This window comes from Heterocephalus glaber, unplaced genomic scaffold, assembly GCF_053883595.1.
Source record: "Heterocephalus glaber isolate CG9 unplaced genomic scaffold, H.glaber_assembly_v1.0 deba00000768, whole genome shotgun sequence".
NCBI classification, from domain to species: Eukaryota; Metazoa; Chordata; class Mammalia; order Rodentia; family Bathyergidae; genus Heterocephalus; species Heterocephalus glaber.
This window is the reverse complement of record NW_028258162.1, coordinates 11694423-11708233: the sequence shown is the minus strand read 5'-3', so window position 1 is coordinate 11708233 and position 13811 is coordinate 11694423. Positions and strand designations below refer to the sequence as shown.

The 13811-nt window shown below is 39.4% G+C and overlaps 1 protein-coding gene across 1 annotated transcript in view; it reads right to left on the bottom strand.

Moving 5' to 3' along the window:
* Myo3a (myosin IIIA) overlaps window positions 1-13811 on the bottom strand; it is a 420268-nt gene that overhangs the window by 127513 nt on the left and 278944 nt on the right. The window contains exons 13-14 of the mRNA XM_087207257.1: window positions 11287-11352; window positions 7910-8065 (exon numbers count right to left, since the gene is read on the bottom strand). Coding sequence (XP_087063383.1) covers window positions 7910-8065; window positions 11287-11352 — 222 coding nt within the window. The remainder of the gene's footprint in view (window positions 1-7909; window positions 8066-11286; window positions 11353-13811) is intronic.

Here is a 13811-nt window from a genome sequence, read left to right as displayed (position 1 = left end):
TAGAATCTCAAAGGAGTGATGCCAAGCTCAAAATTATTTTGCATTTCTTTTATATTTGCAATTTTACTGAAATATAGGTTCTCAAAATATGGAAGACTTTCCACATTCATAGGTCAGTAGCATATATAAGTGTTAAAATGGACATATTACCAAAAGCAGTCCACAGATTCAATGCAATACCCACTAAAATACTGGTGACATTCTCCAAAGAACTGAAAAATAAATCCTAAAATTTGTATAGAAACACAAAATGTCCATAATAGCTAAAGCAATTCTGAGCCAAAAGAGCAATGCTGGAGGTATCACAATACTTAATTTGCTATAAAGCCACAGCAACAAAAACACCACGTTACTGGCACACAAAGAGACACATAGACCAGTGAAACAGAATAGAGAACACAGTAATGAATCCAAACCACTGCAGTTACCTGAATCTTGATAAAAAGCCTAAGAACATATGTTGGAGAAAAAACAGCCTCTTTAAAAGATAGTGCCATGAGAACTCTATATTCACGTGTAGAAGATCGAAACTAGATCTCTATTGCTCATCTTGTACAAAAATCAATTCAAGATATTTCATTTTTTGGATGCTATTGTAAAAAGACTTGTTTCCCCAATTTCTCACTCAATGGGTCTGTTATTTGTGTACAAGAAGGCTATTGTTTTTTGAGTGTTGACCTTATATCCAGCTACTCTACTGAATCTGTCAATTAAGTCTAGAAGTCTTTTGACTGAGGTTTTTGGGTCTTCTATGTAAAGTATCATATCATCAGCAAATAATGACAGTTTCACTTCTTCCTTTCCTATCTTTATTCCTTTTATTTCTTTCTCTTTTCTAATTGCTGTGGCTAATGTTTCTAGAACTGTATTGAACAGAAGTGGTGATTGTGGACATCCTTATCTTGTTCCTGATTTTGGAGTGAATGATTTCAGTTTTTGACCATTTAGTTTGATGTTGGCTGTTGGTTTTTCATAGATAGCCTTAATCAAGTTGAGATGAAGACCTGCTATTCCAATTTTCTGTAGGGTTTTTATCATGAATGGGTGTTGGATTTTTGTTGAATGCCTTTTCTGCATCTATTGAGATGATCATATGGTTTTTGTCCTTGACTCTGTTAATATAGTGTATTATATTTATTGATTTATGAATTTGAACCATCTTTGCATCCCTAGGATAAATCCAACTTGGTCAGGGTGTATGATCTTCTTGATGACCATTTGTATTCTGTTTGCCAGTATCTTGTTGAGGATTTTGGCATCTATGTTCATTAGGGAGATTGGCCTGTAGTTCTCTTTTTGGGTTGTATCTTTCCCTGGTTTTGGAATCAAAGTAACACTTGGTTCCAGGAACGAATTTGGAAGCTTTGCTTCCCTTTCAATTTCCTTGATGAGTATAAAGAGTAATGGTGATAGTTGTTTTTTAAATGTCTTGTAGAATCCAGCAGTGAAGCCATCAGGGCCTGGGCTTTTCTTTGTTGGTAAATTTTTTATTACATTTTCAATTTCACTGACTGTAATTGGGGTGTTTAGAATTTCTATATCTTCTTCATTTAATTTTGGCAATTCTATGTACCTAGGAATCTGTCCATTTCTTCTGTGTTTTCCATTTTATTAGAGTACAGATTCTCAAAGTAGGTATTGGTGATGCTCTGGATTTCTGCTGGGTCTTTTGTGACTTCATCTTTTTCATTCTTAATTGCATGGATTTGAGCCTTTTCTTTCTTTTTTTTGATAAGGTTGGCTAAGGGTTTATCGATTTTATTTATTCTTTCAAAAAACCAACTCTGATTTATTGTTTTTTTATATCATTCTCTTAGTCTCTATTGAATTGATTTATGCTCTGATCTTTATCATTTCCTCTCTTGTACGAGCTTTGGGTTTGTTATGCTCTTCTTTTTCTAGGAGCTTGAGGTCCTGCATTATGTTATTTTTTTGAGTTCTCTCTGTTTTCCTAATATAGGCATTCACTGCTATGAATTTCCCTCATAGAATTGCTTTCATTGTGTCCCATAGATTCCTGTATGTTGTACTGGCATTATCATTTATTTGTAGAAACTGTCTAATTTCTTCTTTAATTTCCTCTGTGACCCATTGGTTGTTCAGGATGGTGTTATTTAATTTCCATGTGTTTGTGGGAGTTTTGTAGTTTCTTATGTCATTGATCTCCAATTTTATTACACTATGGTCTGATAATATACAGGAGGTAACTTCGATTCTTTTACATTTACTTAGACATGTCCTATGAGCTAGCATGTGGTCTATTTTGGAGAATGACCCATGTGCAGCTAAGAAGAATGTGTATTTTTACAGGGTGGAACACTCTGTAAACATCTATTAAGTCCATTTGTTCAGTAGCTTGGTTCAGTTCTAGAATTTCATTGTTAATTTTTTGTCTAGATGATTGGTCTATTTGTGATAATGGGGTATTGAGGTCCCCCACTACAATTGTATTAGTGCTTATTTGGTTTTTCATGTCCATTAATATTTGTTTTGTGTAGTTGGGGGCATTATATTTGGTGCATATATATTTATGATTGTCATCTCTTCCTCTTGGACTGTTCCCTTCACAAGGATGTAGTGATCATCTTTGTCTCTTTTTTGGTTTGAAATCTAGTTTGTCTGCAAATAAGACTGCTACTCCTGCTTTTTTCTGGGTTCCTGTCACATGGAGAACTGTTTTCCATCCTTTTACTTTCAGTCTATGAATTTCTTTTTGAGTTAGGTGTGTTTCTTGTATACAGCATATTGCTGGGTTTTGTTTCTTAATCCATTCTGTCAGTCTATTTCTTTTGATTGGTGAGTTGAGGCCACTAACATTGATAATTATAATTGACAGATATTGACTCATCCTTGTTGTGATGTTTTACTATTGTTGGGTCTTTTATTTCTTATTTTTTTCCCCTTTTCCCTTTAGTTTCTTACCTTGCCTGGTGGCTTCCTTCTGTTGGGCCTCATGTAGTTGTTACCTTCATTGCCTTTTTCTAGGATATTGCTTAGAATTGCTTGGAGTGCTGGTTTGGTGTTCATGAAATTTCTCAGGTGTTCTTTGTCATGAAAGTATCTAATTTCCTCATTGATTTTGAAAGATAAATTTGCAGGATACAACAGTCTAGGGTGGAAGTTATTTTCTTTTAGGGCTTGAAATACTTCACTCCAGGCTCTCCTTGATTTAAGGGTTTGTGTTGAAAAACCTGCCATGATTCTGATGGGCTTTCCTTTATAGGTGATTTGTTTCTTTTCTCTAACTACCTGTAGGATTTTGTTCTTCTGTTGGGTTTCTGGGATCTTGACTATTATATGTTTAGGTATAGACTTTTTTGGTCATGGCTAGTTGGAATTCTATATGCCTCACTTATCTGTATGTCCAATTCTCCACCTCTGTCTGGGAAGTTTTCTACTATTACTTCTGTGAATAGTTTTTTTTTTAATGTGAATTTTACTTTCTCCTGTTTTTTTGTGGACTCCTATCAGTCTTATGTTATTTTTCTTTGAATCATCTAGCAGCTGCTGGATTGATTTTTTGTGGTCCCTTAGTATTTTTAAGAAATCTCTGTTTTCATGGTCCTTAACCTCAATCCTGTCTTCTATATCTGATATTCTATCTTCAGATTCCCTTAATCTCCCTTAATCTGGAATTTTTAATCTCCTGAATATCTGTTTGAATCTGTTTCATGGATTCCATTTCTTTCTTATGTTGGGGGATCATGGTTTCCATTTCTTTCTTGTACTGGGCATTCATGGCTTCCAGCATGTTTCTGAGCTCATCTATTTTTTTAAATCTGTTTCTGTTCTAGAGCCTCTAATCATGTCTTTCACTCTGCTCATCATCTCTGTAGTTATCTGGGAGATTATTTCTGCTTTGAATTTTTCTAGAGCCTCATTCATCTTTCTGTTACTTCCCGTGCTATCAGTTCAGGGTGTCCAGGTGGTTGAGTATCAGACTTTTCCACCTCGTTTCCCCCAGAATTTGCCTTTTGGTGGGGTGGAAGTCTGAGTTTGTGCCTTGCTTAAATGTCTTCTCATTTTTGTTTTTGGTACTGTCCTTGGTTTAATTCCTGGGTTGATACTTTGTAGTTGCTTATGGTAAGTATCTTTGTTGATGTATTTAGAACCCTTATGAAATGATTGCTTCTCTGAGGTGTCTTCCAGGTATAGCTGGTCTTCAGGTTTTGAGTCTCTAATGGCTCTGAGGCTATCCCATTTTCATTATACCAGGAGGGACAACTGATCAGATCAATCACAACACCTTAGTGCAAGTGATACAGTCAGCAACACAATAGCATCAAGTACCTTTTAGAAAATGATAATTTGTGGTGGTTATTAACCTATCACCTTTAACTGTGTGAATTAAATCAAGATCAAAGACCAATCGAACATATGTTTATAGTGAATAAACTCTTCAATCTAGCAACTTTACCCTTCAGGATGGGGAGTTAGAAGGAGTTGGGGAGAGAGGAATAGGTAGGTAGATGGATAGGGGAAGGTTAGCAGTGAGGCCAGAGGGCACAGGCTACAGAAGGAAAGAGAAGAAAAGAAAAATAAAGAAGAAATACAAATTAGGGCCAGAACAGAAACACAAAGGGAGATGAAAAACAATTTGGGATAGCATGGGAGCAAGGGAGAGAGAAAGAGAGAAAGCAAAGAGAAAAAAAAAAGAGAAAAGTAAAAATTTTAAAAGAGTAGAAAAAGAAGAAAAAAAATAAGAGCAAAAAATAGTGGTAATTTTGAAAATAACAAATAAAAGATAAAAATGAAGGGCCTCCTTCAGGGTATGTCTCTGTTGTCACAATAAACAATGTGGGAAGCAGTGTGCAGTTATAAGTCAATGAGTTTCAGTAAGCCAGTAGTAGACCTGTGAGATTCAGGCAGATTTATGGCTGCAAGTCCCAAGTTGAGCTCCCTGTCCTTCTGCAGAGTTGAACTCTGCAAAGTTCTATTACAGGTTCCAGCTGCCTTTCCCCTGATGATAGTCCAGGTTCTGATGGGAGGTGATGATCCCTCCAACTTACCAAGTATGGTGGTCTGGTGTGCCTTTATTGCAGAGATTCTCTTCACTTTTCCAGTGGGGTTCAGTTTTCATTGAGGAGTCTGAGAGGGGCCCTCTCTCTGTTGTTCACTTCTGCAGCTCAGGACAATGGCCTTTATGCCCTCTGTGCCTCTGTAGTGTGGAACTGGATAGATGCACAGTTAAGAGGCCAGAGGCGGGCTGGGGGTGGGGGGTGGGCCAGGGCCTGTTGTTTCAGGCACCTGTGTGGCTAAGCTGGTGGCTGGTGGGCATGCCTCAGGGCGGGGGGGGCGGTCCTCAGAGTCTCCTGGTTGCAAGTTGGCGGGCGAGCTGGATGGAGCAGGGCACAGCCACCCACGACTGCTCTGACAGCATGGCTAAGCTGGCGGCTGGTCTCAGCCATTCTTTTGAAGCTTGAATCTCAGGAGACGGTTCTCCTTATGTTTATGTATGTATCATATGTGGGTCTGTTCCAGACTCTATTTTCTTTTCTTTTTTTAAAAATTGTTTATTGGTACATTTTAGGTACCAGAGAAACTATTCAGTATTTATACATGTGTGTCCTATTTATTTCACTTGAGAGTATGGCATCAATGTGCATCCATTTAGGTATAAATCCAGACTCTTTTTTCAATGATGTTTGTATAGCAGATAACCTTGGAAGCTGTTATCATTTGAATCTAAAATGCCCCCCAAATCCTCATGTTTAGAGGTGGGGCCTGCAGGAAAAGGCAGGTCACTAGGCTTGAGACCTGGACGCCTAGTCACCCCTACTTCCCCAGCTCCCCTCTCTGCTCTTTGTTTTTGGCCACCGCAACAGGAGCAGCTTTCCTCTGCCAGGCACCCCTACCATGCTGTTTCTGCCTTTGAGCTATTTCTGCCAAGCACACCAGGACCGAGCACCCCAAAAACTGTGAACCATAATACAACTCTCTTCCTTTAAGTTGCTGGTATCTGGTATTGAGTCCCAGCCATGAAAAGAAAGTGACTAGCATAAAAGTTAAAAATGGTACTTTCTCTCCAGGAGACACTACTTTCATTTGCTTTCCAGGATGATGAAGATAATGTCTCTTCCAGGGTGAGAGAGGAGCAGGAATGCTCACAACTCTTTGAGGAAACGAAGAACTCCAGGGTTCTCCAGCTGGGAGGCCAAGTTCACTGTGTGCACAGTATCCACCTGGACAGGTCCTCATCACTCCTGGGACTGAGGGACAATGACACCCAGTGTGGACATGGAACTTCCACTGCAGCTTAGCTATGAATAATCAGGTTGTCTGTGTCTGACCTGGGAGTCTGTGCCTTCAGTTAGTATTCATACACCCTGGGGGAGGTCAATTTGTTAGCAGGCAAGCAGATGCTTCTTAGTTCTTGACACTGGACATCCCACACAGTGAGATTACTTTGTTTACTGTTTATTTTGTTTGTTTTGGGAAGGGTGGCTTGTGGAAGCCCATGGGACTGCATTCACACAAAGACACAAGGATGGGCCCGTATGATCTAACAGTCACTGTCTCCCTGTAATTATGTGCCTCCCTCCTTTCATCAGTAGTTTGATTCTACCCACAGCCCTAATTTTTCCTCGCTAAAAGTATATTAGTTCTGTCTCTGTATCAAGACTATAAATTCTCCCAGGCAAGGTTTATCCCCAGAGATCATCCACAACTGTCAGGCCATTTCCTCTGGGTAAGGCTTGGGCTTTGGAGCCAAGAGTGACTTTCTGTGAAGTCATTCATTACCCTCACAGCCTTATGCAAGTTAACTCATCTCTACAAGATTCAGTTCTTCTCAACTGTGAAAATGGGGTGTCATGAAATATTTTCCTCAGAGTTGTTTTAAAATCACATGAGATAATATAAAAGAAGTCCTAACACGGTATCTGACAACTAGATGACAAGAACAGGAATTAAACATGGAAATTCACAATGGGAATTCAAGTAAGTCATGTTCTACTTTTTATTCAATTCCTTCAACTCCCCAAATACTACTGATAAAATGAAGTTAATAGGATTCTCAGGAATAAATTTAAATTACAAATCACTACTTTTTGATTTAGCTGTACCTTCAACAGGAAGTTATCTGGAGTAAACAGTAAGAGATTCCTGAACCACTCTTTGCAGTGTTACTTGTTAAGGTAAAAATGATTAGTAACAACTTACACATCTAACAACAGAAAAAATTCTAAATTAATCATCGATCAATCAGTCAAGGGAGTGCTGTGCAGCCATAAAATATTTTTGTGGTAGAAAAGTAATCAATAATATGAAAAAAATAATACAAACATTCACTATTCAAAGAAAGAACACAGGCTGCAGAACTCATAGAAATATTATTCCAGTTTTGCTTTAAAATGTATACTCAACTATAAGAGATGCTAAAAGTTTATAGATTAAGATATTGTACTTGATTAATTTCTATGTTGTGTACCTTTGTTCTAAAATCCCTAAAATAAATGTACTATTAAAAATCCAAATAGAAACTATGAAGACATTTAAATGCTTTGAAATTATAATGTAATCAGTGAAAATGATACCAACAAATAACACTTTCAAAAATTCTTTCAAGATTGATGTTTCTTTTAAAAATCTCAAGCCTAAGACATCTTAATTTGTTGACCAAAAAAGAAAATACATACCAATACTAATCATCTAATAAAGTTTACCTATTTAATGTTTGCCTTTTTGTTCTGATTCAATTATTTCAAAAAATTCCACTAGTCATTGCTCCAAAACCAGGATACAACTCAACATGTAAAATTCACTTTCCATGCAAACACTCCACTACCTCCAAATCACAACCAGAGAATTTAAATGAGTTATTTTTTCACCCTAGCAACTATTACATTTTAAAAGTTTTCGGTCTTCAGATAATGTTTAGATTTTGGGACTCAAGATATTGTTTGTTTACCTGGGCTTCTCTGTGCTTCCCATGCAGTGGTGGATGTCAATGAATTCCATGAGCTGTTTTTGTAACATTACTTCTTTGCCCTCAATTTGAGTAATAAATTTATGCTGTAAAAGATCCGATACTGTTGGGCGCTTTTCATAATCTTTAGTCAAACATCTGCACTGGCGAGAAATAACACATGATTATTAGATAAGTTAGAGTATTGTCTTAGCTACTTTTCTCATTGCTGAGACAAAATACCTGCACCCAAAGTTAAAGGAGGAAAAGTTTATTTAGCTCACAGTTCATAGAGGTTTCAGTCTACAGATGACTGGCTCCACAGCAGGGTGGACATGGCAGAGGGGCATTGCAGAGGAGAAACAGTTCATGGCAGGTAGAAGACAGAAAAGCAAGCAAGAGATGACCACAGCTCTTTCTATCCCTTATATCTTATCCAGGGTACTCAGAGTGGGTAGCACTCAAGCCCTTAATCCTGGTGCTCTTGATCCTAGCATTGCACCATGAATCAGTCCCAGTGTCACACACTCTAGATCCAGCCACTTCTGAAAAAGCCCCACCTATGACCACATGAGGCTTTGGGGTGATATCTAGACATAAGCCATAACAAGTATTGAAACTATCATATATAGTCCTAAAAAAAGCTACTTTACTCTAGGTGAGTAACACTTCTCATAAATTCTCAGCATGAGTACATTGCAAAAAATATTAAACTGCAAGATGAAGAATGAATATCAGTGAGATGCATAGGTCTCTGCATGGTGATACTGCAGGGGCAGCAGCTTTCAGCTCAGTGCTGCTCCCTCCATCCCCAGCGAGCATCCTGCACAGTGATAGGGAGACCATCTCCACTGTGAAGTCCTCGACAAGTCAGAAGCCAAAGACTGAGCACAGTGAAGCCATCACAGCCTAGGGCTCATCTGAAGCCTACTCTGCTGAGGAAGTTTAAATTCCACATCAGTAGGTGTTTCTAAGGTCACATGGGCAATAGATTGACAAAATCACACCTGTTGAGGGGTTCAGCAGAGCATACTCATGAGAAAGGATGGAGTTGTGAGAGCAGCTTGGAGGACAATGCAGGAGGAGCATTTGAAGCTTAGGTCGTTGAATCAGCTGTGACAGCTGTCCTAAGATATTTTGGGAGAGGGGTTTGACTGGTTCTCAGGGGTCACAAGGGGCAGAAAAACCTTAGTATTGACTGGAGGAATCAAGAGAGTAACAGATTTCAGGTCAGAGGCAAGAAGAACTTGCCCAGTGAGGTTTATGAAGGTGGAAAGCATGACACTCTTCATTAGACATATTTAAGTACTGACTGAATGGTCACTCAGTGAAAGAGTTTGACCTGTACTTGTAAGCTCAAGCTCTATAACTTTCCAAGACTCTTCTGACTGATATTCAGAGACTCTGTAATTATGAAAAACTGGACTGTCATTTGAGGGTATTAAAAAAGAGAAAAGCAGGATAGGAAGGAGAAAGAGAAGAAGGAAGAGGAGAGGAAGAGGAAGAAGAGAAAGAAAGGAGAAGCAGGAGGAAGAAGAAGAGGTGAGGAGGAGAAAGAGAAGGAGGGAAGGAGGAAGAGAAGGAAGAACAGAAAAAAGCAGGAAGGAGGAGAAAGAGGAGGAGTGAAGGAAGAAGACAAGAATAGGAGGAGGAGGATGTGAAGGAAAAGGAAGAAGAGGGGAAGGAGAAAAAAGGAAGAGAAAGGAAGGAGGGAGAGGAGAAGGAGGAAGAAGAGGAGAAAAAGGAGTAGGAAGAGGAGGAAGAGGAGGAGGAGAACAGGGAGGAGAGGGAAAGAGGAAGAGAGGGAAGAAAGGAGGGAGAGAAGGAAGAAGGAAGAGGAAAGAAGAGAGGAGAGGAGAGGAGAGGAGGAGGAGAAGGAGGAACCACTGCTGCCCAGTCCTGGCTTGAGCAGTACCATTGAAATCAGCATTGCTGAGCCTTCTAGGGTGATACTTTTCAATTTATTTCATTGGGCTCAACCAGAAAGATATTTTCTAAGGTTTCTAAAATACACTAAGAAATAAAGATCCTGATATCTGAGAATAAGATCAAATGCTCATCATTTCCATGTAGTTTCACAGAATTCAGAGACATTAGTAGCACTCACATCTACGTAGTCTGAAGAGCTCCATGTGAAAGTATTTTTTCAAGTAAAACTTTATCAAACCTCCAATGTGTACCAGACACGTGGCTTGACACTAAAGTGATAGTGGCAGAGAGGGGACACTCAGCGCTCTCAGTTGCTTATTATTTAGTTAGAAAGAAAGACATCAAAGCAGGTAAGTTCAATCTAATCAGCAATGTTGGCAGTGGAAGAAGAACAAAGTACACAGCACCCGGGACAGACCACTAACTGCCTGGAGGAAACTAGGAAATGTTTCTCCGTAGGGACTGTGAAGAACGTGGGAAAGGAACTGAGTTCACTGAGAATCTGTATGGAGGGTCCTGCAGACAGGAGGCAGATGCTGGGAATCATGGGGTCCCTTAAAGGGTTACCCGTGATTCTCCTAAGGGACATGAGAAATGTTATTGCCATTTATTAAGTAAAATGTCGTGCATAGCACTCACTCAGTGAAAATTAAAAAAAAAAGATTATCAATCCATCTTGTGTTCTTACAAACTATTAAGTCCACGTCTCTTGCCTTTATGAGAACATGCAGCTATTCTTCTAGGAAAGCCAGTGTATGGCTGGGTTCTCTGCTTTCTTTGCCCTTCTCCACTTTCTGAATAGAATCTGGCACACGACATCTCAGTGACCCCTCCTCCTGTCTATAACCCGGGGTTATGGCTGGTGGTGTACATATAAGGTGAAGACATGATGAAATCATGGGAAAGGTTCATGGGACAGAGCTTTACAAACGCTGACTCCTCCTTTCTAGTCAACTGCATGGCGGCATTGCAGTTGTGCTAAGTATTTGTCAAATCAACAGCATTCCCTGAACTTCAAATGCATATGCTTTTTATAAACACGATTTTCTGATTCACTGATTGCAATGAAAATTCTCTGTAATGAGAATTAGTGACACAGATACACGAAGGGCTGCAGACCTGACAGTGGGTGAGTGGGTGGGAGACGCTGAGGGTGTCGTTGCAACAGGCAAGTGAACAGAACACACCCGCAGACAAGAGAGCGTGCACAGAGGCACACAGCTACAGATCCATGCACGAACTTGACCCTCAGGTCATTATTTATGCAATGATGAACTGACTGAGCAATTACAGGATGCTACAGAAAATAATGGAAACCTCTGGAGCTATTTAACAAGAAGAAACTGGAGGAGAGTTAGAAGCCCAATGGCATTCCTTTAAAAAGCACAGTGGAAAGTTAGGGCAGGATGATATCAATTTGCTTTTTTTCTAGAGACTCTATTGTTACTCACTTGCTAATGAAGTCGTTGAAATCTGCTGACCACAGTTCGGGCTGCCTTAGCTGAGGGGGTGGGTTCCTGGAAAAAGAAGAATCAAGGTTGGATGGTGTCCCCTGCTCAGTCAGAACAACCCGAGAAGAACTGACAGACATAGAACTGCACTTGCAGGCGCGGCCACTGTCATCAAATGCTGCCAGCAATTTCCAAGTCAAGGAAAGATGACTAGTAATTAATCACTCTTTACATAATGACAGGTTTCTTGTTTTTCTGAAAGCATTTAATATACCATCCAATTTTTCCAACAGTTCATTTTTTCTTTTTAACGAATCTCGCTTTTACCAGCAAGCACTCAGGGAAAACATCAATACTTAACAATGAATTTTGGGGTAAAGATTTTTTCCCTATAAGTCTTGCAGAAGTCTCTGAGAAATACCCAGGGTACAAAGAGGTGATGTGAAAGTTGAGTTGTTTGGGTAGGCGTAGGCGGGAAACTGCCACCCAGGGGCACAGTAGAGGCCTTTGGGATTGTTCTTTTGTTACTGGATACAGGACAGGAAGCAAGTATTACAAAGTGTTACAAAAGCCAAAATGGGAAAATATTATTAGCTATAAAGCTCTGAGTGCTACTTAAAAGATTTTGTTATTAATTCTTTTCATCTTCAAGCTGAACAAATCTTTTCTTTTTTGGTCTGCCCATGAATACAAAGGAATATTGCTTGAAAATGAGACTGATCTAAGACTGTAATCAAGCAACACTGATCAACCATGATGGCTGAATTTGCTGAAGGGCTGCTTTATGTTCATTGCAACAGCTCTTTGTTTTCATTAGTGGAATGGAGATACTTTGTCTTCAGCTCTGCATCACTCCTTAAGTAGCTGATAATGAAATTAATGTGCAGTGTGTACAGGCTCTTTAAAACAAAGTGCCGCTATGCATCTACCCCAGACCAAGACAAAACTCATTTCCTATCCCTGAGAACTCTGTAAAGACTGCTGAGCTGCACATAAAAAGAGGTAGTGCTTTTTGCCAACAATCTCCTTCTGTTTCTTGTTCCCTGAAAGTTTCCTTTTAGGAGATTTAGTGACTTACTTTGAGTATAACAAAGTTTTGATGATTTCCCAACACTTAGAAGTGGGTAGCTTCTCAGATTCTCTCTGTCTACATAGGTCTACAGTTAATATTTGGAAAATTCTCATTAGAGGAACACTGGTGATAGAAATAATAAGAAATAATTTACTTGCTGCAATGTCCATACTCGCCTGACACATTTCTTATTTTGGAAGAACCGTCTATCCATGGTTGTCATCCTCGCCCTTCCATGTGGGATTTAAACCAAGAGTAACAGACCTGGCTTAAATACTGTGTTTCAAACCGCAATTACAATGGCTCAGAAAGTACAAGGCTCCTCCTACATACTGAATGACAATGGGCATTAGGAAAAGCAGATTTTTACAATTTGACTTCCTCAAATTAAATGAGGTGTCTCAGAGCTGGTATACCAAACATTCCCCCTTGTTTCTGTAACCTTGTTTCCCCAAGTAATAAATAAGTACTACTATATTTTACAAATGGTAAAGACTAAGATGACACTGAAATTGTTAGGTAAAATATGATTTATATCTAAAGTATTATAATTCAGAACACACACACAGGTAGGAAATTCAAGACTAATTAAAAGAAAGCCAAATGTAATCATGTTAGGTGAAAAAGCCAGGTTCAGAAAGATGAAATATTCCTTTTTTTTCACTCATGTAGAATCTAAAAGACAGAGACAACATGAATGTAGAAGGGAGACTGTTAGGGCAGAGGAAACAAGCGAGAAGGAGGGAAGAAGGAAGGGAAAGGGACGGTGGGAGGATGAGAAGGGCAGGAGGATGCTGTGCGTGTGCAGCAGCATGCCAAATGGGAACCACTGTTCTGCACAACTGATGTGCACTAATATGAAAAGAAAAAAGAAAACGGCCAGCAAAATAAAAAGCACAAGTGCTTTGGTGTTATAATTTAGCTACACACCAGATATTTCCAATGGACCCATTTGGGAATGAGCGTAACCTGTGGGCATTTTTTAGGACTAGACCACTCCCCCACTCCCCACAGAGCTTTGCATTTCTCTGTCATTGCGATGTTGAGACCACAAATCCTGTTTAGCGGAGAGGGCACTAACAGATGTAGCAGGGGCCCCTCCCCTCTGCCCGGGCCCTGCCCTCACCCAGCCTTCCAGGAGAATAAGGCAAAAGCCTTACGGTCTTCAGCACTGACACGGCTGTGGTTAAGGACAGGCAGTCCTTCCACATTCACTTTCTGAAACATCTACAAGTAATCAACGCATAAAATAGCACTTAAAGAAATTAGTAATAATGTTTTCTTGATGCTCGCCCTGGAGGGGAGGAGTCTGTACAGGAAGCAATGGATTTCTTGCTCCAGATGGCATTCTTCTCTATTACTTTATATGGGAGTATTCAAAATATCAACCTATTTAAATCACTATTCAGTCAATAAATTTTATTTATCATTTCTTGAAAACGTGATTATTTTA